This window comes from Sebastes umbrosus, chromosome 5 (genome assembly GCF_015220745.1).
Source record: "Sebastes umbrosus isolate fSebUmb1 chromosome 5, fSebUmb1.pri, whole genome shotgun sequence".
Classification (NCBI taxonomy): Eukaryota; Metazoa; Chordata; class Actinopteri; order Perciformes; family Sebastidae; genus Sebastes; species Sebastes umbrosus.
This window is the reverse complement of record NC_051273.1, coordinates 16,102,694-16,130,216: the sequence shown is the minus strand read 5'-3', so window position 1 is coordinate 16,130,216 and position 27,523 is coordinate 16,102,694. Positions and strand designations below refer to the sequence as shown.

The window sequence follows — 27,523 nt, the reverse complement described above, 5'->3', positions numbered from 1 at the left end:
ATAAAGAGCTATTTCATATCAACATGAAGCAATTTACTGGGTCGATGAAGATGTTAGGCGATAAATTAACCAAGCCAGGAACTGTTGTGTGACTGTAATAACAAAAAGATGCAGAATGAAACCAGTGGAATAGATATAAACAAAGGTGGAATAAAACAAGGTTGGAGAGTTTGGAGGTACAGGACAGAGCATGAGCAGAATACTATACAGGATGAGTGTGGGACATTCACCCATTTAAGAAAATCAGACAGGCGTTAGTGAGAGATTCAGAGAGCTGAACAGACAGTGTTACTTACTGGAACGTGGACTCTCGTGTGGTCCGTGTTATCAATGAGCGATTGGTTGAAAACAAGACATTAGTGCTTTTGTGAGCAGAGACAAAACAGACCAGGAGACACACAGCAAACGATCCTAAACACCAAAGTCATCAAAACAACTGTGTGCAGACTGTTAATGCCATTTACCAGCCGTTCTGAATTTGTTATTCATATGTAAAACTACTCTTTTAGAAGATTACACTCACAGATGAATTATTTATTTAACATTCAGTCACTACATCATGTAATCTGTTTGCAACAGAATATTTCCACTGCGCACATCCTCTCCTTTAAATGTTTGCAATGAATAAATTTGGAGGTCAAAAGCTGACTGGACTCTTGATGCTTTGCTGTGTGTCTCCACTGGAGCCAAGCGGCACATTGACAAACAAGATGGATTCAGTATTAGAAACAATTAAACAACATTCATAAAACATCAACAGTAAGCGCAACATTGATAAGAAGACATTTTAAGTAAGATTGAGACGTTAGACAGTCTGAGCTACAGTATGGGTACAGGTAGAAAAACACAGAGATGGGCTCCATCAGCAAACACAGGAAAAGAGTACATATTTAGAAACCCTTCGAGCAAAACCACCACACTGGGATGCAGCTCTTAACATCAGCCTCACCTCAGAGCACTCAGACATTAGCATTCTTTTGGGACATGCTAGTAGAACTAAATGAGGAAATTCATATGCAGAGCTTCAAAATATTAGTCTAAAAATATTCAGAATACTCAAAGAGTATTTGGGAGAAGGATTTCATAATGGAAGAAAAACTGCACACACACACACACAATGAAAAACTATCCAAATATTCCAGTCTAAAGGCCTAGATACACCAACCCGGCTTCAAAGAACTAGCGGTGATGAAGGCCGACTGTTGCGTTGCCTCACGTCGCCTTTCCTTGGCCGAGAAGTTGCACTTGACACCACTTACACACCACAAAGACTACAGCCGATGGCCAACTAGCACATACATTCTGCGCCTCCGTGAGAGGTAAATAACTATCCCTAACAGCAGGTCGCGGTAGTCTGTATTCATCATTCAAAAAGGGAAACTGGAAGACCGAGGACTGCGGATATATAAGCCATCAGAACGTACGTGCTAACTGGTCGTCGGCTGTAGTCTTTGTGGTGTGTTCGAGTGCAACTTGTTGGCCAAGACAAAGGCGTCATGAGGCGATGCAACAGTCGGCCTTCATCGCTGCTAGTTCTTTGATGTCAGCTTGGTGTGTCTGGGCCTTTAAGTATCACTTGTTATACTGTACATGACAAGCAGGGTGTGTGTGTAATTTCTGTTTTTCTTCCTTTGATCATGCCGACCAGATGCATGCACTCCCAAAGTGAAATCATCATCAGCCTCCAACATGCTGCATCTCTATTTTTTTTAGTGAGCAAATGCTGTCATGCAAGTTTCTTCAAGGTCAGCGGGGGCAGGTACCGCCGGGGTTTCATAGCTGACATCGGGCGATGAAACCAGAGACCCTTAAAAGTTCAGAGTGTCCACTCTGAATACAGATGGCGGCCCAGATGACCCCGTGGTATTCTTGTCTCCTCTATGGGCTCTGACAGGAGCCTGACCCTCAGCTGGCTAAACCGAAAACTGATGCACATCTCTCTAGTTTTCTTTCTGCTCTGTTCTAATTTCATTTCTGTTGGGTAAGTTTTAAGAAAATTGCCTCCAGATAGAGAGAAAGACAGAAAGCAAGAAGGTGCATAATGTCATGTTAATAAAATATTATCTTGTAAAATCTTCCACATGCCCATGCAACAAACTGCTTGTTTCCCAATACACAGCGTGCATACAGAGCCAGAGGTCCCCACTCTTGTGCATGCACATGCACTTCCACCACCTACGACAAGGCAATCAATCCCTGAGAAAAAAACACAATCTATTCTGCGAGCTGGAAACCTGAGCATTGAGAAAACAAGGTCACGTTATCAAAATTTTCCACAAGTGAAAACACTTCAACAGATCAAAGCCTGCACACACGTTATCTTTAAACTCTTTACTAGCAACAATATCTGATAAATCCAGAAGTATATTACTGTAATGGACACGCCATGTTAATTTGGACACTGAGTAACCCTGTCTCCATGACAACATCAAAAGCACCTCCCACCCTGGAGTGGAACCAGTAACCATGGAGACGTAGACTTCAATTTGGAGCAAATTACAGTGCTGGGAGCAGGCAGAGGCTTGATAGTAGACCTTTCAGTAAAGACGCATCAATAAGTCTCTAGTGGGACGGCATCAAATAGTGATTCTCTCAACAGGCCCTAAGTGACGTTTAAGTGCACAACTTGAAGCTCTGTATTGATGACCCTTAACCTCCATCTATAACTGCTCTGCATGACGGGGTTAGTAAGTCAAATCTACTCGCCATTTGCTGGGGTCTACAGCAACTCGTGCTAAATGTTCGCACTGCTGGTCAGTCCTATATAGACAACCCCTGGAGGAAGGAAGGATGGAGAGGAAGAGAAAGAAAGAAAGACGGAGGAGAGGAGGAGGTCAGGCAGAGAGATCGGCTGCATACAGCACTTACTCTGAAGACATGAAGGAGGACAACGGTCCGACCTCCTTTGCCTTCTGCAGAGCGTGCTTCTGGTTGCACGCTCTCTCGGCTTCCTCTTCATCCTGATCAAAAGAGGGAAAAGAGCAAAAGGCGACTGAACAACTGGAGCATCTGTGAGTTTAAATAATTAATCAGAATCAAAGTGATGAGAGGAGATGAGAGCAGGATTGGACACGGTGGGCGGAGTGGAAAGATTATTAAGACTATTTAGCATTTAGTAACAGACTCTAACAAGCAGATAAGACCAGGCTTGTTCTTTCATTTTCACTTTTTTATTACCTTGGTAAGTTCTTGTGCATTGGCGAGGTTATCCACAGCGATGGCCAAGAAAACATTCAGCAGAGTGTCTGGTCACAGCTGAATTAAGGATGTGATCAAAGTGCAACTGGACAACCTTGCTGTGAGACAGCTATACAGTCTGTTTCCGAAGGGGAACTGAAGCTGGTATCAATGCTCTCGCCAAAGCCACCAGACTCCATTGAAAAAAACAGTAATTTTACCTCGCAGAACACGGAGGTTGCTGGTCTACCTCTGCCTCGACCGTGTAGTTTGTTTGTTTCTTCAGTTTCCCATCGGAAAGGGCTGTCTGACGACGAGGTAAACCGGTGAAAATATTCTAAATATAGCGCACACTTAAACTGATATTGATATTTTTGGTGGGCCTTTCTTTTAGGTGTCTAAAATACGTTTTACTACAGGCCGCGTTCACAGCAGTACATTGATTTGCTTCCGTGCGGTAACTCCCGTCTGCTTCCCCGTCATCTACTGTAGGTAATATACTGACTATGGATAAGTACCTCATACACCCCCACTTCAAAACACCCAAAATATCCCTTAAAGTGCTGCATGACATTTCGGAGTGAAAGCTTTCATATTTCATTGAAATAGGAGTAATAAAGGATACAGTTTCCAAACAGTGTGAGCACTATGAAGTAGATAGAGGACCACATGCCAGACTTCACTCCTCCTTGAGAGCGAATGCCGTTGTACATCACCTCGTTCCAGTCCTCTCCAGTCAGGATCTGAGAAAACACACAACACAAAAACAATATTATCCACAAAACTATCCCGAGCATCACTGTTGAGCTTAGCTATAAACTCACCACCTGCTAAAATGTTAATTACATTTCCTGTACATCGTGACTCGCTGTAGTAAACTTGTGTGAAGTAGAGAGCAATAAATTATCAGGTTTATTTCCAGACCTGAAAGACAGTCATGATGGCTGCAGGAAAGGTGTCAAAGTTTGTCGGGGTGTAGTCTTCAAAGATGAACCTGTGAGAAAAACACACATGTGGTCCTTAAAAAAGCAGAGCTGAGTCTAGTTTTTATTTAATTTTTCGGTCAGAGAGAAATCAATTCTCCTCCTCTCCGACCGGCTGGCTGATGTTTTTTTTTCCATGTGCTCTGTATTCCAGTTCATACACAAGGCCAGCCTATATTGAAGTGACAGCTTGTGGAAACAGCCATCGGCTCAGGGGAAAACCAAGCAACAAAGGCTGTGACAAAGAAAGTTTGAAATCTCGACCGAGCTCACACAGTCTGTTAGTATAATGAAAATAACTGTGGACAGGCTATAGGACAATCTACCCTCCCCTAAACTGTGTGCATTCAATAAAGAGGAAGCTACTGATTAATGACGTATGCTTGTTTTTATGTTTGTAAATGTGTCTTTACTGGAACCACAGGAAATGAGTAATGAGCCGAGTGGGAGAGAAAAACTGTCTATATTTTCTACCGGATGGATTAGATTTGTCTTCCTGCCTGGGTGGCTCCTCACTTGACTCAATTTCTTTATGGACTCATATGTAGTGATCCATTAGTAATTTTACTCAGACGACTGTAGGCGACTATTTAGTGTTACCTGCCACCGAAGAGCTGCATGCCAAGGAGTGAGAAGACTAAGATGAAGAGGAAGAGGAGGAAGATGAGGGAGATGATGGACTTCATGGAGTTCATCAGAGAGACGACCAGGTTTCTCAGAGACGCCCAATACCTTGACAGTCACAAAATATTACATATTAGTGCAAAAAATATTTTGTAAAATGTGAAAAATGTAATACTTTACTTTTAAAGAAAACTTAAAGGGGAACTCCACTTATTTTTCACATCAAAGTCTGTTTACAGGTCTTGAGGAGTACTACTACACATGTGAAAAAGGTTGTTTAAAGCCTTTTGTGGCTCTAGAGGGAACCGTGTGAAGTCTGATAAAATTGCCTCAAGTGATGTCACTTGAGTCAGCGTTGGTTGGCGCTGAAACTACAAGTTTGAAAATGAAAAAAATCTGCAGGTGTAGAGTTAGAAAGAAGTGAGCTCACCCACCCGATTCGACTGTTATCAGGCCATTAAATAGGCGTTATCGGTCGCTATATGCACCATAAATGTGGGTCATTAGGGGCCGACTACACCTACTACGTTGTAAAACTGAATGAAACGTTACGTTTTGAACACAGACAAAAAGGCTTCTTTAGGTTTAGGCAACAAAACCACTTACTTAAGTGGGAAAAACATCATGTTTTGATCCTGTGTTTTGTGTCCCATCCATTGCCCCTGACTGCCACCCCATATGGAGTTTCACGCTGTCTATACTACAGCGTCTGACTTCCGCTTCTGCTCCAGTCATTATTACTGCGGTCACTAGAGGTCGCTGTCGTCTTCTTTTATACCTTCTTTCATTGATCTACCATGTGAATAGATGATAACACTTAATAGTTGGTTTAGTAGGCCCCTATTGACCTACCTCTATGGTGTAGCAACCGATAATGCCTATTTAATAGCCTGAAAAAAGTCTAATCGGCTTTTGCTGAATGTAACTTTCTTTTTGTTAGGAATAAGAATGTCATGGGCGTATATTTACATATTTAAGTTCCCGTCAGTCTTTTTTGTGGTTTTGTCTTGTTTTAGGCTGCAAGACTGTATTGTTTGATGCACATATTTAAAGAAATGAAATAAAAAAGAATCCCCCACACAACACAAAATATAGAAAACTGCATATCACAACAACATGACAAACTTAACATGACTGCTTGCTTTCAGTCTACAGTGAAATGCTCCGTGTAAATAATGCGAAACATCTCAACAGATGGCAAAGAGTGAGGATGGCTGCAGCGCTAACTTGGTGATCTTGAAGATCCTCAGCAGACGGAGAGCACGCAGGACGCTGATGCCAAAGGAAGTGCCGGGCCTGAAGAAACCCCACAGCACTTCAAAGATGCTGCCAACGATCACCTGCAGACACATATATTCACATGTGTCTTTAATAAAAACGCACAGGAACAAATGAGTCTAGACTAACAGCTCTGACAGAGTGACAGGGAGAAGTAAGATAGAAGCAGAGAAGATGACAGATACAGAGGAAGAGAGGGCTGATGCAGCATAATTTAAAAACACAAGCAGTTGGATTTTGGGAAAAACAAATATGTAGAGAGGGAGACGGGGTACTGACACTGCAGTCAAAGCAGTTGAAGGAGGAGTGGAAGTAGAGCCGCGGTCCCAAGCTGTACATCTTCAGAAACATCTCAGTCAGAAACAGAGCAAGGAACAGGAACTCTGCATAGTCTGGAACAACAACAAAGATAGGTATTTAACTTCTGAAACTAACATAGACAGTTATATGATGTAGATATGCTCCCTATGTAGATATGAAGGGCTCTTTCTAAGCTAACGAAAACACTTAGTTTCAAGTGATTATACACTAATGAAAACATAATCATGAATATTTGTATTCCATTTCTGCAACTGATCCCCCCAAAATGTTCCTTTAACTGCCTCAAGGTGTTATTGAAATGAAGTGTGACTCACAGAGGAAGTTGGACAGCCAGAGGGGCTGGTTGTGGTGAACAATGGCCACACACAGCGTGTTGAGCGCCACCAGGCCCAGCACTGTCCAGTAGAAAGTGTGCGTCTTCACCACCCGGCGGATGGAGATGCGGAGGAGACGCTCTTTGCGACGGAAAAACGCTGTTGGACCTCGCTTGGCACTCCTGATACTTGCTCTGGCCATGGGGATGCCTGCAGGTGTTAGCAGGAGTCAGAGATACTGTGGTCTAACTAACAGTGCTTGTACAGCATGTTCTTGTTCCAGTGTCAAATATGCATTTCTACAGCTGCAGCAGAGCTCAATGTGCCCTATTGGAGTATGCTTTACACTTTATTCGCCCATATTCATGAGCCTATCCAGACTCCCACTCACCCACAGAAGAGATGTCGCCATATTGTTCCTCCCCTGGTTGCCCTCGATGCACCACATCCATCCCTCTCCTCTTGATGGTAGTGGCTCTCTTCAGCACTGCGGACAGAGCAGATTGAACATAAAAAGTCCCAGAACAAGATGTTCAAACTGTACACAACTAATACATTCTGTGAAATTAGAGCGAACATACTGTGAGGATAGAGACACAAAGCCGACTTTTTGCGCCACATGGCAACAAAACACTGTTTACTTGTTGTTTTGATCACATTGTGCTGAATCAGTGAAAAGATTTTGGACTTTTTACTGGTAGTATGTTAACGTGGCCCAAAAAAACTGCCTTGTGCATGATCAACCCAACACGTTCTCATCCTAGCTCATCACATACTGGCGCTTTGTCATACTCCTTGGCATCACTATAGGTTTAGGCAACAAAACCACTTAGTTAGGTTCAGGAAAAAACATGGTTGAGCTTAGAGGAACAGTGTGTAGGATTTAGCGACATCTAGCGGTGAAGTTGCAGATTGAAGCCTGTCCTGTGTGCCAAGCGTGTAGGATAACTATGATGGCCGACGCAAAAATGTGAATGGCCTTATAGAGCCAGTTGTTGTAAGAGAGTAGGTCATCTGGAGCAGAGACAGCTCCAAGAGTTTTTGTGTATGTGTGTGTATGTGGGAAGTGAGTGGTGAAGCAAGAGAGAGAGAGTGGCGGTGAATGTGTGTGATGCTGTGAGCGAACAAGTGAGTAAGTGGAGCAGAAGACAGAGGTAGTTTAGCAGTGCTTTAGCAGAAATAAATGCTGCAGCTCATCAAGACCAACAGAGGTTTCCCGTGTATTGTTTCCCGACGGCTGAGTGGAGTGATGTAACGAACGAGTGACGTTATCGACTCTCAAGAAAAGTTAGGTTTGTTCGTTCTGGGTCACTGTAGAAACATGGCGGACTCCATGAAGAGGACCCGAAAACACAACAATTCTTATTTTCAGATGATTATACACTAAAGAAAATTGTCATCAATATTATATTCAATTTCTGCCCCTAAATGTTACATACAGTTTCATTAAAACCACTACGTTTGTTAAGTGAAAATGAAACCGAACGTTGTGAACAGGGGACACAAACGAGCAGCTGATTGTAACGTGAAAGTGAAACTTAACGTACGGGACATTAACAGCGGTCTCCTGGATGAAAGCCTTGTGTTTGTTGGACCCGTCCACCTCCCGTCCTGCCCGTCCGGTGTGTGTCTTTTCACTCTTTAATCAACATTACCACAGTCACTCCAGGAGCCCTTTCTCTGAACGTTTACTGTTGCAGCGGATGGGTTTACATTGTAGATAATTGAAAGCCCGGTGTGTCTCATACAGGCGCTAAAGGGTGCCTTGTGTGTTGGTATCACACGCTGAGGGACGTGACAAAGCCTCGGTATCTGACGCCCTGGGAATGAGAACGGGCTGATCACCCTTACATCTTTAAGACACTAACAGTTAGACTCAAGCAGTATCCAAGTGTGGAAGCTTATAGTGCAATGGAAAGATAATGATGAAGCAAATGATAAGAAGAAATCAGAATCTGCAAGACAAGCTAATGTCTGTGAAGTTTCAGCTGAGAGGGAAAGTTGAGCTCATTAGCGCTGCAGTTGAATGAGATAAAAATGATCATTTAATGTTAGTGTAATGATCCAAACAGCTGAATGCAAACCTTCTGCTGCTATTTCATGATCTCCCGTCATGGCAAACCATGCTCCGAGGCGACTTGACGGTCCATGCATTTCTCTTATTTCAGCTGCTGCCATTCAGTATCAGGGCACACGCCGTGCAGTGCACACATGCCGAAGTGATTGTGATGAGTATGTTTTGACCTTTTTCTGCTGAGTAATGTGTTTATGATTACCTTTCATCCTCTCCTACCAACCCCCACTCACTCCTTCCTGCTACCTTGTGATTTCTGAATCTACTCGCAGTCAATATTTGCTTTGGGGATTTTTTTTTTATAAGCTGTTGATCAAACACACAGATACACAAACACATTGCTGCCATTTCACACACTGGCGCAGACGCTGAGTCCTGTCAACACACACACATACATACACAGACCACTGGTTGCTAAGGCAACCGCAGTGCGCCACCTTTTTAATCAAAGCTCTCAGAGCTTACACATTTATTTCAATCACAACAGCTGGAGCCACTATCTGTTTTTACTACAGATTTGCATCATTCAATTTATTTTTACCTTGTCAGAGTGTCTTTTTTCTTCAAGTCACAGAAACATACTGAACAAGAAACATACTTGAGTAAGGATTTGCTCTCCTTTTTCTACGTTGAAGTGTTGGTATGTGTGCTTTTGAGTGGCAGTGTGTTTGTGTGGTGAATGAGGTGGTGAAGTTGGTGAGGGAGGGAGCAGAACAGAGGACGGTTCTCACCATAGCCACCACCTGTACTCCACTCTGGGAGGCTCCTGAGAGCTGCCAATCAATCAACATTTAATAAAAGCCCTGCTGGTTTAGCGGGGAGGAAAGGTCACAGTAGAGTTGAGAGGGTCAGAGCAAGCACCGGGTCTAGTGCCAGGTTTACCACTATCACTGCTAAATCTCTCTATGTTGCAGTGAGAGTTGCAAAGAGCGATGTAATGGTGTAAAGTGATATGTGCAAGTGGACTACACTCAATACAATTTGTCCTGAACTGATGTACTGTAATGTACTTTTTTGTTGTTGTTGCACTTGGGGTCAAATTTAAATTAACATTTTCCAGCTCAGCAGTGAAATTTCAAAAAGACTAAGAGACTACATCCGAGCTAGCGGTTCTGTGAGGCTGTAGGCACAACAATGCTTTGAGCTAGCCAGCATGATAACATGTTCACAATGCTAAGATTTATGGCAGCAAGGCCTGATAGCCACTGCCGGGCCTAATGATCGGTCACAACATCATTTAACATTCATAGGAATGCCCTCCTAACTTTTGGCACATTTCACTTTGACTACATGCTGATGTTAAGCAGGGATGATGTTTACCATCTTAATTTAGCATGTTAATGTGCTAAGAACAGCTGGGGCTGATGGGGAGGACATTAGTTTTGCAGGTATTTGGTGATAAATCAAAGTACTGGACAAAATTTAAATTTTGACCTGATAATGCTAGATGAAAAGTTAGAGGATCACCTAATGCCTAGTTCACACTACACGACTTTAGCCCTGATTTTCCACTCGCCGATAGCCGATCAAAGGCAAATGTATTTTATTTTTATATAACCAGCAGTAAAGACTCACTGAGTTTAAAAATCTCTTTTCCAAGAGTGTCCTGGCCAAGATAGGTAGCAGCACAGTTACACGGTTGCAGACATAAAACAAACATAATTTTAAACAAAGACAAAGAGCAAATTACAGAATCATAATGTATCGAAAAAACACTCATCAACATTCAAAACATCTATAGGCCGGATGTGGTTGCTTCCAACTCTTTTAGAAGCACTTTAATGACAAATTGGTTCGGCGCTCTCAAATCGGTGCTCGAGCACTACGTGTGAACTGTTCAAAGACGGGAGCCGAGAGGTTGACTGATGCATCCAGCCAATGAAAGCACACAGACCGAAGTTGTGAGGAACCTTGAGGAAGATAAGTAAATAGTAAAGATGTGTGAAACAGGCTAATTTGTGAAAACGTGTGCCAATGACAACATCAGCATGCATGACTATCTATGCGCAATTTGTGCATGGTATTACGTCTTTTACCATGTCGCTTCTCGAGTGTGTTTTTGTGACAATACCAGACGTATTCATCAGGGATTCCTCCTGGTGAAAGATCTTATAGTGTGTGACCCCCTGTCAGCGGTAAGTCATATGGTGAGAAAACCACAACGACGTCAAGACTCCCAATTACAGCAAGTTGTGTAGTGTCAACAGTACTGCGATCTGATGACTTTGAAAGTCATGTAGTGTGAACTTGGCTTAAGTCTGCAGGATTCATCCTGGAATGTTTGAACAAAAGTTCAACGTGGCAATCCATCCAATAGTTATTGAGATATTTCAGTCTGAACCAAAGTGGTGGAGAGACTGACCCACTGACATCGCTTTTGCTTGCCGCTAGCATGGCTAAAAATGATCAACCAGATTGAAATGTAATTCAACTTTACCGGAAAGAGTTTTTATTCCTATATATGCATCTTAAAAAATCGTGTGTCAACTTAAAATCACAGAAAAATACAGACTCTAACAGCATTATGCTTGAATAGCCTTTATAAAGCACATCTGCTTAAAGTGTACATGCCAGCATTAAACTGATTCAGTCGAAGAGAGACACAATGTAAAGCAATGTGAGGATAGCAGAAAGACAATGTGCACAATGACACCTGGGAAAACAAAGATCTCTGCTGACTTACCATCGAGGGCAGAAGGTCCTGAATTCTTATTCTCCTCTGCGAGCATCACTTCCTCTGGAAAGCAAAAAGTCAAACCACAAACAGAAATGAGCAGAGGATGATGGCTCAGATGGAAACAGATATACTGACATCTTTATCTCAGTTGTGCTGGAACAAACAGCTGACAAAAAGCATCAGATAGGCATACGTTCAACACTTGACAGGATTAGTCTTAAAGCTTAAAGGGAAATATCGATTTTGCTTTTCTCATTAAGAGCCAAATCCTTGGTCTCCCTGAGCCGTGATTGGGACTAAAGCCACCTGCTCTGTCGATCCAGGCTCGGTAGCCATTGAGCTCCCTCTCAATCTGCTGTTGGCGTCTCAGTTTCATGAAGGCCCTGCGGTTTTCCACCCTCTCCCTCTCCTTGGCAAATTCACTGCAGAACAAAATCAAACCACAGAATCACTTATTTACTCTTTAAGGGTACAGGGATTTATAGTCACATGGAGAAATAATTCATCTAGGAGACAATCACCAGGGGAAAAAGCTCTTGTTGTCTTGAACTAAGCTCTTCTCATTGCTCATTCAATCATGAGAGGAGAGGAGAGGAGAGGAGAGGAGAAGAGAGGAGGGGAGAGGAGAGGAGAGGAGAGGAGAGCAAGGCAAAGGAGGTATCTTCTCCCTCACAGTGGAGATAATAATGATGTGGATCCCCCATTAACCTTTCTGTAATACTAATTAACTTGTGTAGACTTTAACACCACATACTGAAACAGCACAATTTGGCTTGACAGTAGCTAGTTTGTCAGCCACTCAACCAGTCAGTGAAAAAGCAGCGTACAGTGTGTTGTCTGGCTTCCAGCCTGCCAGATCCTAAATCAACAGGAAAACAAACAAAACCAGCTGACTGTACTGTATAGCTGTAGAAGCCCATTTCAAGGGCCGTCTACTTTGAAGGATGTGGTGTAGCCTCGGAAGGACCAGAAAACTAGACTGAGCCTGCACCCGATCTACAAAAGATTCAGTCAGAGACCAAAAGTAATAATGCATTTGAGCGACTCTTAGTCCCTTAAAGGGTAGCTTTGGTATTTTTCAACCTATTTTCTCATGTTTTTGTGTCTAACTGATTAATAGGGACAACAATTCATGAAATTGGTCCAGTATTGAGGGAGAGCGCTGTAGACGGAAGCTGCTCACAGGCTGCAATGTAATCCTATTGGGGCAAGCTGGCATCGTCATTTACGTCCACTAGAAGTGCTTGTTTTTGCCATGACAGGCTCTGATTGTTATAATAAGTGTCTGACATGTAAGGAGTCTCGCTCAAGGAGAAGTCTCGTTCTGAAATCTGGCGAGGTGACATGTTGCTGGAAGACAGTGGTGAAATAGTGAATACATCCATGGTGGAAACACTGCGAGGGCCAGCCGGGCAGAGTTTGTTGTGTTGGAGTACAGTAGCTTAGTGTTATCTAAAAGATTTTCAATGTCATGGCTGAATATTTAGATGATTTCAATTATGTGGATGAGGTCTTTGAATACAATGGCCGCCTGTATTTATTTGAGCCAGAGTACACGGATATTCAGATTTCACAACAAGACTTCTCCTTGAGCAGGACAATGACACATAACAAACAGACCGGATCAAGAGAAAGGAAAGAAAAACATTTTATTTCTCTGTAGGGTCCTTTCCATAATGTTGTCAGACACATATAATAACTATCTGATCCTGTCAGTGGCAAAAACAAGCAATACTGGACCGTCAATACTGGACCAATTTCAAAAATTGTTGTCCCCATTAGTCACTTAGACACAAAAATCATGGGAAAACAGGTTGAAAAATACCTAAGTTACCCTTTAAGACACTCCCTTTGTCCTTCGTGGGACATAAGGCCACAATGAGATCCCTGAGCAGTTTTGGTAACACATTTTTTTTTTTTTTACAAGGTGATTTTGATAGCGCCACACCCAACCCCCTAACCTGAAGTGTCGGTGTGCTGTATTTGCTAAAGGCCCCTCACCTGAGACCAATCTGGCTTGGGAGCTAAAACTCACACCAACCTCTCCACTTAAAGTCATAAAGTCAAATGTTTCATGTGGGTCACCAGAAGGTAGCATTAAATAACTGACCACCATGCTATGGATTGTAATGGCAACTAAGAGCCACCAAGGACTTGCAACACCAGTTGAGTACTGCAAATTCTGCAGGAAGGCGGCTGCATTTCTTAGACACAAACAGGCAGCCCCTTAACTGGAACATTTTAAGTCTGTCAGACACCTCACCTTCACAGAAAGTTGTTTTATTTCATAATTGGTTGATAAAGGCCAATGAAGTCAACATGACAAGCATCATAAAAAGCTAGTGAAATTATGTTTTGTCCTACCCAGAGAGGACTCCCAGCACCAGATTCAGGACGAAGAAAGAGCCGATGATGATGAGAGGGATGAAGTAGAGCCAGTTCCAGTTGGGGCCCAAGGCATCGTCGGTCTGAAACATCAAAATAGATCACGTCAGGCTGTATCGGACTCATGCTGCCATTAGGATACACAGACAGTACTACACAGGTGTAGGTGTTTGGGTGGCTGCAGGGGGTTCAAGTCAGAGCGCAGGCAGGGCATCGAACAGAGACATCATGTGTATTGATCTACTCTAGACTCACAGGAAGAGTGTGGAGGAGAGTGGAGGTATTCAGCTACAGTATGAACCTAATATAGAAACAGAGTATTGCATTTCTCCTTTAGTCAGTAAGTCTGTACGGTCAGCAGTCCTTTTTCAGCAGCACAGTAGCAGCATGTCGTCCACCCTCTTTCCTCTTTCTCTCATCAGCAAAGCTCATTCAGCTTCACTTTAGACAACATAATACAATCACTCTGGCAAATCATCTGCCTTCATCCATCTCAATAAAAACTGAAAGAGCAGGCAGCTGACTGCAAATTACACCCTGGCACAGCAGTTTGTGTGTGTGAGTGTATGCTTATGATGATTGTTGCTTTACTGAGATAATCTGAGGTAAAAGAAAAGAACAAACAAGTTAATACTCATCATAGGTGCCTACTCTACGGGGCGAGTAAGGCTCACGAGTCTCTACTTTTATATTTTGGTTTCCAAATATCTTTGTGGCTGACAATTGTGATTTTTGGCCACGATAAGTACAAATATCATTTCAGAAGTAGTACTAAGAAGAAGCATACAATAATGACCTAAAGTGCATACCTGTCTATCCGTCTTCATTTTCTTCTGATAAAACTGGCTCAATTCATGGAAATATTTAGACTACAGATTAGTGAAATTCAATTAAACCACCACTCTGACTTCCTAAATACTTATTTCATTTCATGTACAGGAGTTTTTGATAAATTCAGTGTTTTTGGCCTGGGGGGTGTTGCAGCTATTACGTTTTATCCTAATATGTCTTCTCTTGATTACATTTCAGCAAAACATCTGTAGAGCACTTTGGATCTCGAGTAATGTGTTTCCTTTTTGGAATGCGTTTGAAAATGCATCAAAAGATGAGCCTGAAACCCTCAGAAATGTTTGGCTGCAAAAGCTTTTGAACACATTTCCTTCAAACCTGGACCAGATATTTTGCTAAAATTTAATTACAGGAAAATACAAAATGGTCCAGTCTCATTTAAAATAATGCAAATTAAATTGAGAGAACGATAGTTGTTCTGATGGCAGTGCTGCATTAAGCATAATTTATCCATGCATACTGTGACCAAGTCTTCATGAGCAGAATAATATTTTGTTTTACAATATGCTTCTCTGATGTTTTTTTTTAAATGGGGGGATTGCATCAGGAAGGACATCCAGCATAAAACCCATGCCAAATCAAATATGCGGATCATAAAATCAGATCTCATATGATCCGCTTTGGTGACCCCTAACAGCAGCAGCCAAAAGACAAACAACGACTCTGATGTTTTGTTACACGGGCAGGATTTCGTACAGTGTCCCTATCTGAACAGGATCTTGTAATTCAGCTGCAGCCAGAGGTGGACATGATTGGACTTGATTTGTTGGATGGTCAAGCAGGCAACAGATATATCAAATTAGCAAATGGTGCCACTGCCTGCCACTGCTTGCCTTTCTGTCTCCATACTGTCTCTGTGTCTGTGTGTGTGTCGACCTTACTGCTCCTCTCACTCTGACATATAGACGCTCATGGAGCAAGTTGTGGCACCTCATCCCTGTCTGACAGTTACTCCACGGCAGAAAATGACATTGTTACTGGTTTCAACACTCATTATGAACATGATGCAGTACCTTTTTTGCATTTCCTGTTTTCTTTGTATAACTGAAGGGGAATTCAAAACATGTCCTACAGCTTCAAAAGTCCTTGAGCATAAAAACATTCAGTTTCCTACAGAGCAACAGCTATTCTGCCTCAGCCTGTTCTTATTCTGAATCAATCTTAGTTTAACAATCAATCACTGCTTTGTGATGTGGACCAGGAGGACATGATGTCAGTCAGTCAGTCAGTCAGTCAGTCACTATATATGCAGATAATCTGATATATCACATGAACATGGAAGAATGAAAAATCTTTTAGAGACATGGATCAGGGAGACAGTTTTCTGCTAAGCTTCCCTTGAAGATCCTGATAAAAGCAATTATACACATTTGTTCTGTGTATTGAAATGTGAGTAAACTGAAGTGAAAAAGATTTTCAAAATTCAAATTTCAATCTACTCTTCATGTTAATATTCACACAGTACATAGCGAAGGTTTACGGTCATTAATCCTAGATTACATTTCTATGAGATTCTGAAGCGTGCCATATTTCATAACTAGTAGGTGGGCAGTCTAATCTCTATTCAGCTCTTGCAGCATGTTGCAGCAGTTTATACATTTCTAAGGATAAATGGAATAAAAATGGCAAGCTGAGAGCAAAACAGGAATCAACAGAGCACTCTGCTGTTTCATCACTAAAATCACAAGCCAGTAAACCCTCGTCCCAATGTTCTCCATCCACAGGCAGACCGCCTGAGAGAGGAGGACACGGGGGTTGCACTCCTCCATGCAACTACCATCAGTGTGATACAGGCCAAAGCTGCTTCTGTTATTTACAGTTAATGGAGTCTAAACTGAGAAAACCAGTGCCTGAAATGGGCCGGTACTCACCAGTACTGAGCACCGGCACTTTTTGTCCACATGAGTACCCTTACTTCTTATTGCGTACCGCCACATCCTTTGAGTCTAGGTGCGCACCCCTAAACACCTGCATAACTGTGTCTCTGTGTAAAACCATAGCTGGCTTAATGCGGAGAAAACAGCTGGTTTTATTGTAGCGTATAGGCAATATTATATTTGTGTACAATTCGATTTGTATCAATAGCTACAAAAAAGTGTTTATTAACCAAATACATTATTTAATAATACATACAATAAATACTTTAATGCACAAAATGGAAATTTATGTAGGCCTAATGTTTTTACTGAAATGCATACAAAAATGCCTTTGAAGTGTGATACTGTATATTACTAAGATATATGTATAGATATAAATTAGGGCTGTCAATTAATTAAAATATTTAATCCAATTAAATCAAATTAATCGCACATTTTTTATCAGTTCAAAATGTACTTTAAAGGGAGATTAGTCAAGATATTGAATTGAATTGAATTGATTTTACCTGGTTAAATAAAGGTCAAATAAATAAAAATATGAATACTCTTGTCAACAAGGGAGTGGGCAAATATGCTTGCTCTATACAAATGTATGTATGTATTTATTATTGGAAATCAATTAACAACACAAAACAATGACAAATATTGTCCAGAAACCCTCACAGGTACTGCATTTAGCATAAAAAATATGCTCAAATCATAACAGGCAACAATAGCTGTTGAGTTTTACAGTGTGCTGACTTGACTATGAATTGCCCCAAACTGCATGTGATTATCATAAAGTGGGCATGTCTGTAAAGGGGAGACTCGTGGGTATCCATAGAACCCATTTTCATTCACATATCTTGAGGTCAGAGGTCAAGGGACCCCTTTGAAAATGGCCATGCCAGTTTTTCCTCACCAAAATTCAGCATACATTTTTAGCGTTATATAACCTCCTTCTCGACAAGACAGTATGACATGGTTGCATTAATGCGTTAGATAAATTAGTGGCGTTAAAACAAATTTGCATTAACACGTTATTATCGCGTTAACTTTGACAGCGCGAGTATAAATATAACCAACACACACAGATGATCATGTCATGCAACTGCTGAATTAGGGTACTGGAACCTTTTTTGGTCCAATTCAGGCACCAGACAAAACACTGCTGCATCTCAATAATGTGCAGCAATCCAGAGAAATATGTGGCACATGTGTGAGTGTGTGAGCTGTCTTACATTGTAGAGTACAGTGGTCCATCCCTCCATGGTGATGCATTGGAAGACAGTGAGAAGAGCAAACAGGATGTTGTCAAACTGAGTGATGCCGTCATTAGGGCCGATCCAAGTATCGCCGCAGGTGTATTTGGCCGGACACTGACGCATGCCACACGGGATCTCGTACTCAGAGGAGTCCACTGTTTCGTTTTCTGAACAGGAAGGTGCATAAATAGAGAGAATAAAAAGTCAGAAATATGTTATGTGACCTGGTCTGTTTAAAGAATGTATATAGTCATACGCTATCATGCATTTAACATTTTTCATGAGGAATCTGAGAGTATGAATCTTTCGTTCTACGCCTACTGGTCTTTAAGCTCCAGCACACACAGTTTAAACCAATCTATGAACCCAGTGAACAACGATACCCTTCATTATTGCTCTACAGTTGAGTTGTGTGACAGTGAACTCTTAGCCTCGAACATGTCTTATTGGCGACATGTCACAATGTGCAGTGAGAATGAATTAGAGTTTAAATTGAATGAAAGAACTCTCTCTATAGTGGAGCAGTGGAGCAGCAGAGTATGAACAGTAACGTGACCATTCAGTGACAGAAAATACTCACTTCAGTCCGTTCTGCGTTATCTAACTGTCCATTCAGCTCCAGTGTGACGGGGAACAGCTTGGAGGTTAATGACAGCTGTGAATGTACAATGAGCTATTGTAGAGCACCGCATTGTTTGTTTTAATTATACGGGACAACACTGACAGTTTGGTTTGATCAAGCCTGCAGGTGCAGCCTGGCGTGCTATTGTGCGTACGTGTGTATGCATTTGTGATTATGACAATGGCTCTGCTATCTAAAGAGCTACGTACTCGACACATAGTCACACACATGCATTAGATACACACTCAATAACAACAGCAACAGAAGGAGCTCGGTCCTGACTCTTTGCTTTTACGTTCTGTGATGCAGTTTGCTGTCAAAAATAGTTCCTAAATTTGTCTTTTATCTGTTTATGAATTATTCACAACCATCAGGCCCTTTCTACAAATTGCTCTCTTTTGTTTCTTCCATGCCATCAGTGTGTGGCAGAGGGGTTGGGATTGATTTGCAAAGCAATTCAAATTAGATCTTGGCTTCAGATTAATAAAATATTTGAATAACAGTAATCACAAGATGTCACTATCGGCTACCAGTACAAATGGAGTAGTATGACTCATTGCACGTGTATGCAGTACCTGTGTGTGTATCTGAACTGGAACAAATAACTAATGGACTCACCAGTTGCTTATGTGGACTAAAACCATTTTAAATTAAACTTTAAAACGAACTAAAAACTTTGTTGTGCTGCAGAGATGTCCTGGCCTACACCTCATATTCTACAGACTCAAGAAAACATCTTTGTTTGGTACAGATTCCCGCAAAAATCCCACCATAATCATTTTATTTCAATGAAATGAGAATAATGGTGTAAAAATCATCATTCCCTCTCATATCGCAAATCATATCGCATTCGCATATTTCAGTCAAAATAATTGCAATTAGATATTTTTTCTAAATCCTTCAGCCCTATTTATTATACATCTACAAATACTGAAGATTTAACTGCTCCGAAAGCCTTACATAGATTATGTAGATGTACATATTATATATCTATATATACAGTATATACACATCTGCATAAGCATTAATATGCATATACTGCATGTAATGTGCAGCATGTACCTGTGCGCTATAGAGACATATATGAACAATGAGTTAGTGTGTGTACCCAGTATTCCAGGTTGTGGCGTGCAGGTGTAGTGCAGTTTGACGCTGTAAAACTCAAGGCCGATGATGGCGAACATGAGGATTGCAAAAAAGAGCAGCATGCCGATCTGCAGCAGAGGAACCATGGCCTTCATTATAGACTTCAGGACAATCTGCAGACCTGCAAGTAGAGCACACAGTGAGTTAAAGTAAAACTGCACTTCTTACAGTACAGATTTGAGAAACATGTGTCATCAAATTTAACGTTTCAATCTAACTTCACAATGATTGAAAAAAAATAAAAAAAAATGTAGGTAGAGCTGAAACAATTAGTAAATTAATCATTTGGTTGATCAACAGAAATTGAATCGACAACTATTCTGTTAATCAAGTAATTTAAGCAAAAATGGTTTCGGCTTTGCAAATGTGAATATTTGTTGCTTAGTAGCATATTTTCCCTCTCAAGTGTATCTAGCTATTCATACAGTACAGTTTTGGTTTTATTTCTTTGGAACTGCTTTCTGCTAAAAGAAAAAACTAAATAGTCTGTATGAAAATTGTGGAGAAATTGTGGAGAAACAGGGAGACTTATTTTGGAAAGATATTTAAAATTAGACTTTTTTAAATATCTATTTAGAACCACAAATATTCAATAGGATGGATGTTTAAATTTCAGAGGCGATATCTGAAAACATGACCAAATACCACAAAAAGAAAACAAATCTTCATGGCTAGATACTACTAGGGGAGTGAGAGAATATGTTGTTTTTTTCTTGACTTTAGCAATAAAAAGATTTTGATGTAATCATATGTTGTACTCACTGGGGATGCCTGAGACCAGTTTGAGGGGTCGAAGCACTCGCACCGCCCTCAGAGTCCTCAGGTCCACTGAGATGTTCATATGAGCCACTGCTGCCGCCAGGATCCTACACAGAGTCACAGAGCACAATTGTCACACTGGTGCACATGAATGCTGCAATTTTACGCTTTGTAATCTGTTGCGGAGCTGTGTCAAAATCACACACATGGTAACACTGTAAGGCCATCACACACAGTGTTGGCGGATGGCTGCAGTGCTTAGATATGGAGTGTGAGGATGCGAGGGTCTCCAGCACGCAGAGAGAGAAAACAGAGAAAACAACGGGGATGTTTTGGGGGGCTTTTGGCTGTTTCGCTGTGTGTGGGAGGATGCGATGGCTGTGACAACTGCTATTTAGGAGGAGAACAAAGAAAGCAGCTCCGTCAAGGGAAGGCAGGACACCCTCGGGTTGGAGAGACATGCAGCTCGCGGACAAACACATGCGTGGACACACTCACATCAACCTCTTATCTGCTACACAAAGTCCAACAAAAGTTCCATTTTTACTTTGTTTGTCTCCTCTATTCCCCCGCCCTCTAAATACACCTCTGTGGCCTTCAGCCCTCAGACTGATGAGAAAAACAAAGGCAGTGCCTGGTGGTCTCCCCCCCTTGCTTCCTCATTAGTCTGCCCTCCTGCTTCCCTTTTCTCTCTCCTCTCTATACCCTTATATCTTGCTCTTTATCCCTAAACCTCTCATCTCCCTCTTCCTCCACCTGTTTCTACAACCTCCTTCCCAATTATCCTCGCACCTCTGACTCTGTTTATCCATTTTCCACTGACCCGAACACACATTTATTCCCCTTTCACCTGGATGCCTACTGAGAGAAAGACAGAGATGGATGGATAAGTGAGGTACAAAATAAAATAAGAAAAGCAAAAGGGGAGTTGAGGAAAAGTTTTTGCCAAGGAGAGGATGGAGCAGTATTTTATTCCAAGACTTTGAAGACAGAGTTTCATAAGAATGACTCTCTCCCAACTCCAAAACTCAAACTTATACTATATGTGAGTGCACATTGCTCTTCTGGACAATTAAAAAGCATTAATAGCTAAATCATTTTAAATAATTGCATTAAATTCACTTTGATCTTGAAGAGAGGACAAAAATGACATATAAAAGAAGAATTTCTAAGGTAAATGATAGGAGGATTACGTAAAATAATTGCTTTGTAAACACCAGTGGGCAACTCTGGGTCTGAAAAGTGAAGCCAATGCAGAAGTGCCTTAAACTTGCATTCTTTCTAATAGCCAGCAGGGGGCGACTCCTCTGGCTGCAAAAAGAGGTCCGATTGTCAAAGTATATGAGAAAATGATCCTACTTTTCACTTTATAAGCTCAGTAAACATTGCAAACATGAGTTTATGGTCTCAATTGCTAGTTTCAAGTCTTCTTCAATACAGCATGATGTTCATTTAGTAAATGATGGTCCCATTTAGATTCAAACAGACCATAAAGCAGGGTATGCTTTAGGGCGTGGCTACCTTGTGATTGACAGGTCGCTACTACGGCGTCGTCTGGTCTGGGAGTTGTCTGTGTTTACGTCTTACAACTTTAACCCTTTCACTGTGTTTTCAGTTCATAAAAGTTAATTATAACATTTTTGGTCGCCTAAAAATATGTTATTCAGCTTTCAGTTGTACTTAGCTCCACCCGCTTGTTTCACAAACCAATAGGTGATGTCAAGGTGACTATGTCCACTTCTTATATAAAGTCTATGGTAAACACATGATTTATGTGCAGTACAATGTTAAAAAAAACCCATCAAAGTGTAATTTGCTCTAAGATGATAGCATACTTGATCATTACACAGCTAGAAAAACAGCAGCAGACCCAATTACATTCCTGTGATACAGTGGTGAGAATTAGTCCTGTCTAGTGTTAGGAGACACAGAGCGTCATCTGATTTAATTAACAGAAGAAAGAAAAAGAGGAAGAGGTGAGAGAAAGATTAAAATAGCTCACCATCATCCACACAAATACAGAAATAGAAATATCCTCATGAGTTTCACACCTCTAACTATTCCCCTTTGGATTTTCTCCTCTTTCTCTCTTCACCCCCAACACTCTACGTCTTTGTACTTTTCTCCTCCCCTACTTTTACTCCAATCACTCCCTCTGCTGCCTCCTGCCACCTCCGTCATTTCATCCCCCACTTCCTTCCATCTCTCCATCTTTCTAGACCATTAGTCAGTCCTGGCTGCGCTTTAGTTGTTATGGAGACGAAGGGATGGAGGGTCTAAAAATGGCTTCCTCATTTGGTCCACTGTTATTCAGTGGATGTCCTGGGCCCCGTTTTCCAACAGCGACCGTTTGTAGAAGTCAAGAGTGTTTTTTGCTCTTAACATCCAACCAAACGCATTCCTTTCTGCAGACAGAAATCATATAAAGGGGGGTTTTGTTTGTCAGCTTGTTTAAGCCAAGATGCTGAATGTGCTCATCTTTGCAAATATGAAAAAGATATCACAGCTAGAGAGATGCTGCTGGTTCTCAGTCTGTGCCTCTTTTGTGTCTGTGTCTTGGGCTGCTGTCTGGACGTCAGTATCACCGTCACGCTAATAGAACAGTGTCAGCTGCTAGTAAAGCCTGCAAACACACACTAGAATTAAACGGGTTTGATTGGCTAGATGCAAAGATATTCTCTACAGTAGATGTGTAGATGTATACCGAAATATGCGCAGACAGAAAAATATCTAATGTCAGTTTTTTCTGTGTTAAATATTGATATTTTTGCTTTCAAGAAGACACTGTGGGGGGTTGAAGCTCAACGATCGCTTTGTGTACATTAACTTGAGAAGGAAATCCTTCCACAGGACTCATAAAATAGCTTATTCCACAGTTTTGTAGTATCTTCTTACAGGAGTATTCAAAGTTAAGTTCTCCTAATCAGCAAACTGTACTACGGTAAGAAAACTATGTGGCTCGTTAGTTAATTTGAGCCCCAACTGAACAAAACCACGTTTTTTACCTCAATGAGCACAAGAAACCTATTTCTCTTAGCGCAACAGTAACCTACATACCGTTGTAACAGAAAGCTTAACCTGAATAGTGTTGCCTTTTACAAAGTACCACATTAAAGACATTATTATCATTATTAAGCTGAATTAAGTCAAATGATCATTAGATGACTATTAACCTTTTAGCGTTTGAATCATTATTAATTAACTTATACAATGAAATCACTTATTTATCTCAACTTACATAAAGTACAGACTGTGCTTATTTATTGAACTAAAACACGTATAAGAAACTTGGCTCCCACAGACACTGATATGTATGATGTTCCAGTTGGATAAAACGTTTACATGTGCTGTGTAAATTATTAGGACCGTTCTCCTTCAAAGAAATTCTTAGTTGAGTAACACCCATACGATTTTGTTGACTAATTGATTAGTCGATTTAATCGACAGATCTGTAAAACTGCGTTTCTCCACAAAGAATCACACAAAAGCACCACTTTAAATCTTGTGTTTACCAGAGATGTGATCATAAGATTCTTGGCAACGAATCATTCAGCATGAAAAAAGCATGAAAAACGACTAATCGGCTTAAGAAATTTTAGTCGACTAAGATCAAAACGACCGATTATTTGACTGAATGACTAAGAGGGGGCAGCCCTATAAATTATGAATAAACTTTCCCAAAATGACAGTGAAGCACGAGTACATGTGAACACCTTAAGAGCTGTCCATGGTGCTGAAGAGGATGACAAATTCATATTACAGTAAACTGGATTATTAAACTCTCTGTAAGCCACCTTTTATGGTATATATAAAAAAAGAAGACAAAATACAAAGCTTAAATGAAAAGACATAATAAACAGCATTTTATAATACATTACACTATATATCGTAACATTTCTTTCCCCTAATGTAACCTTATTCACAGTGGGAGCTGCCAGCTTGCTGAATTCTTCTGTCCTTTCAGTTCAGGTTGAACTTGATCTGGTCTGATTGCCAATCTACAACAGGAGGAGGCCTCACTGCTCTCTTCCCCTCTCCTCTTTCAGTTGGTACTTAGATTTTGGTCTCTCACACACAAAAATAAATAAAAGTGTTTACCTGCTACCCCCTGACTGATTTGTTATTGACCTCTTGATTAAACTTTTATAGGCTGCTTTGGTCAGGAACTGAACATTCTCTGTCACAGAAGAAAAGAAATAACTACTTTACACACACCGTCTAGGAATAAGAAATATTTCATGAATTTATATGAATATATTGCCAAAAATATCCGGTAACGTACAATGCCCTCCATCACAGTGCTTTCCAGTCATCATTATGACAGCTCTGCTTCACATTGCTGCCGTCTGGACATTGGCATCCTCTATATGACCGAGATGAAGAAGGTGAAGGTTGGCCACAGAAACTGGCAGATGTAAATCAGCCGAGGAAAGCACAACACATGGCTGATTTGGCGCAAATTAAAGATTTGGCAGAAGGTTTCTTTCCTCCCTGTAGTTTCCCTTCTCCCTAATGTAGGACAATTCATCTGTTGTTTGTATTAGGTTGGGTCTATTTTATGACTGAAATGGAATCGCTCATGTGGTGCAACACAATTTTTTTCATAGGGAACCTCAGTGGTCATGATGACAGTACGTGTGAAAAGATTAAATGGTAAATGGTAAATGGACTTGCATTTATATAGATCTTTTCTAGTCTTTCGACCACTCAAAGCGCTTTACATTACATGCCAAACACACATTCATACGCTGATGGCAGAGGCTGCCATGCAAGGTGCCAACTTTGTCCATCAGGATCTAATCTAAATATTCATTCACACACCGTTGGCTATGCCTTTGGAAGCAATTTGGGGTTAAGTGTCTTGCTTGAGGACACATCGACATGTGACCGGAGCAGCCGGGGATCGAACCACCGATTGGTGGACAACCTGCTCTACCCTCTGAGCCGCAGCCGAAATGAAAGCGTTATTCTATGATAATAAAAAAAAGAGTGTGTTAATTTAAAGATGACCTATTATGGTTATTTTCAGGTTCATACTTGTATTTTGGGATTCTACTAGAACATGTTTACATGCTTTAATGTTCAAAAAACACATCACTTTCTCATACCAGCTGTGCTGCAGCACCTCTTTTCACCCTCTGTCTGAAACGCTCTGTTTGAGCTCTTGAAATCGGAAGCTAGATTCGATCGATTTTTCGATTTATAATCAAAATCGTGAAACCCCTATGGCCCACTATTGTGATTGGTCAACCAAACCAAACTCCTCAGACTCCGCTTCAGCTCCGCTCTGACTAGCTTTGTTTGAGGGTGTGCCAAATTAGCCACTAGGCAGGTATTATGCAAATGTATTACTTGGTGACATCACCACGTTACAGAAGAAAAGGCAGGACTTCAAGCAAGACGTTTTAGACAGGTCAGGAGCAGTGTTTCTTTGACCTGGACTTTTCCGCTTTGTAACTTTGCAGACCTTTTACATGCACAAACAAACTATATATGGTAACACAATAAAGGAAGGGGAAAAAGCACAAAAATTAAATAGTTCCTCTTTAAATACATTTCAAAAGCAACCCTCATATTGCCCATTGCAGTTCCCACATCTCTCACAGTTTCTCTATTTGTATTACAGTTGGGGCCCGATGGGGATAAAAGGGTCTTGGATTGGTTGAACCCCGGCGGTCACTTTATCTGACAGGTGCCCGGTGCATCTACAAGTTAATCAAGTCACCGGGAGCTGTCGCCCAGAAAAACATCTTTGTTCACCCTGCACGTATCTGCAGGCGCTATATGAGATACACAGTGTAGTGAACTGAGCCGATGCCCTGGTCAGAGTTGTCAGCCATGATAAGTGAGTAACAATGACATTCCCTGCAGAACTGACAGCTCGTCGCTGCGTGACAAATCTGTTGTGACAACCGTCATGCCGTGATACTGATAACGTTGTGACTTATTCGCTGTGTCACTGTCAAGCTGCTAACTAATATGATATGAGCGCACCTGACTATTAATTCCACAGCATGTGTTATTTACACCACTGGTTCTCAGCTCAGGGGTTAAAGGATAGTTTTGGTGCATCACAAGATGCTGTTTAAAAAGGCATCTATTCAGCATCTATTCTTATATTGTTCTTTATTTCCATTATCAATATTATCAATTACACCGTGTTTTTCCTGCAATGACATGACAGATTATCTCGTGTGAAAAAGGTCTATTCTGGTGATTGTTATGTCTTAAGGTCAGTTGAAGGTAGGGATGGGACAATATAGGATTTTATCGCAGATCGGGATAAAAAAGACTCACATTAAGTTGATTGTGGGGAATTTCCGATATCGGGATAATCGTGAATATCCTCACATGAGTGACTTGAGCTCTCTAGCTCGCTATCATGGTAGAGAGGTAAAAAATAGAGCCTGGTTTTTATACAGGAATTATCATGTAAGATTTTTTATCCTATATTTATGCAGGCAGGCTTATGATTTATGATAATTTTATTTAAGATTGTTTTTTTTTTCTTTAAAAAAAGATGTGTCCTATCTGTGATGCAATAAAAATATTTGTTTCTTATCAAAATGTAAGTTTAGTTTTAGTGCCATTTTAAGAAGATTTTGGTGCTTATCGGGATAATATTGTGAATATCGTGACATGTACATTTTCACATCCTCCCATGCCTAGTTGGAGGACTTTAGCACAAGCAATTTGATTTTGATCACCAAATAGTGGTGATACAGATATTGTTCTTAGTTCTTGGGAGGCTGACTTCTGGGAGGTTTTCCGCCAAACCAAAAGCAATATACCATACAGTATATAGTCATTAATGTTTCAGTGTGTACAATCCAAAAGCCTGACTTGCAGTAGATTGCATCAGGAGGAAAGAATCCAGGAGTAATCAGCACTATGGAGAGACACACCGTGAGATGGTAAAGCTGAGCTGGATAAAAACATGTTGATATTAACTACTACAGTATAACACTGTGTAACTCAACCATGGTAACTGCATAGACTAAACACTAAGTCAAAAGTCATGCAGAGGACAATGTGGCCCCCTTGCATAACACATATTTACACACCTGTTTATTTTTCCCCCTTTTTTTTGTCATGTTATGTTTTTTTCTCATTTATTTGAGAAGGTGGTCCTCAGAAATGTTGTAACTATCACAAGTGGGCCTTAAGTTACAATAGGTTGAGAACCGCTAGAC

At 41.0% G+C, this 27,523-nt stretch overlaps 1 protein-coding gene and 2 long non-coding RNA genes across 5 annotated transcripts in view; 2 read left to right on the top strand and 1 right to left on the bottom strand.

Annotated features, from left to right (window-relative positions):
* The window catches only part of LOC119488314 (voltage-dependent R-type calcium channel subunit alpha-1E), a 124,951-nt gene that overhangs the window by 24,657 nt on the left and 72,771 nt on the right, over positions 1 to 27,523 (bottom strand). For all 3 annotated transcript variants that reach the window (XR_005206927.1, XM_037769867.1, XM_037769868.1), the window contains exons 6-21: positions 20,334 to 20,437; positions 19,534 to 19,692; positions 17,780 to 17,970; positions 13,813 to 13,916; positions 11,755 to 11,870; positions 11,455 to 11,508; positions 9,503 to 9,544; positions 7,089 to 7,184; positions 6,698 to 6,907; positions 6,342 to 6,454; positions 6,012 to 6,124; positions 4,761 to 4,892; positions 4,102 to 4,171; positions 3,803 to 3,920; positions 3,178 to 3,245; positions 2,869 to 2,960 (exon numbers count right to left, since the gene is read on the bottom strand). Coding sequence is in view for 2 of the 3 variants with exons in the window: in XM_037769867.1 (XP_037625795.1) it covers positions 2,869 to 2,960; positions 3,178 to 3,245; positions 3,803 to 3,920; positions 4,102 to 4,171; positions 4,761 to 4,892; positions 6,012 to 6,124; positions 6,342 to 6,454; positions 6,698 to 6,907; positions 7,089 to 7,184; positions 9,503 to 9,544; positions 11,455 to 11,508; positions 11,755 to 11,870; positions 13,813 to 13,916; positions 17,780 to 17,970; positions 19,534 to 19,692; positions 20,334 to 20,437 (1,782 nt within the window). In the remaining variant the exon portion in view is untranslated. The remainder of the gene's footprint in view (positions 1 to 2,868; positions 2,961 to 3,177; positions 3,246 to 3,802; positions 3,921 to 4,101; positions 4,172 to 4,760; positions 4,893 to 6,011; positions 6,125 to 6,341; positions 6,455 to 6,697; positions 6,908 to 7,088; positions 7,185 to 9,502; positions 9,545 to 11,454; positions 11,509 to 11,754; positions 11,871 to 13,812; positions 13,917 to 17,779; positions 17,971 to 19,533; positions 19,693 to 20,333; positions 20,438 to 27,523) is intronic.
* On the top strand, positions 1,190 to 27,523 carry LOC119488317. Its single transcript, XR_005206930.1, has 3 exons — positions 1,190 to 1,201; positions 9,435 to 9,446; positions 27,455 to 27,523. It is a non-coding gene; the product is annotated as an uncharacterized LOC119488317 (long non-coding RNA).
* On the top strand, positions 1,549 to 4,536 carry LOC119488315. The gene is made up of 3 exons (XR_005206928.1): positions 1,549 to 2,683; positions 2,759 to 3,011; positions 4,315 to 4,536. It is a non-coding gene; the product is annotated as an uncharacterized LOC119488315 (long non-coding RNA).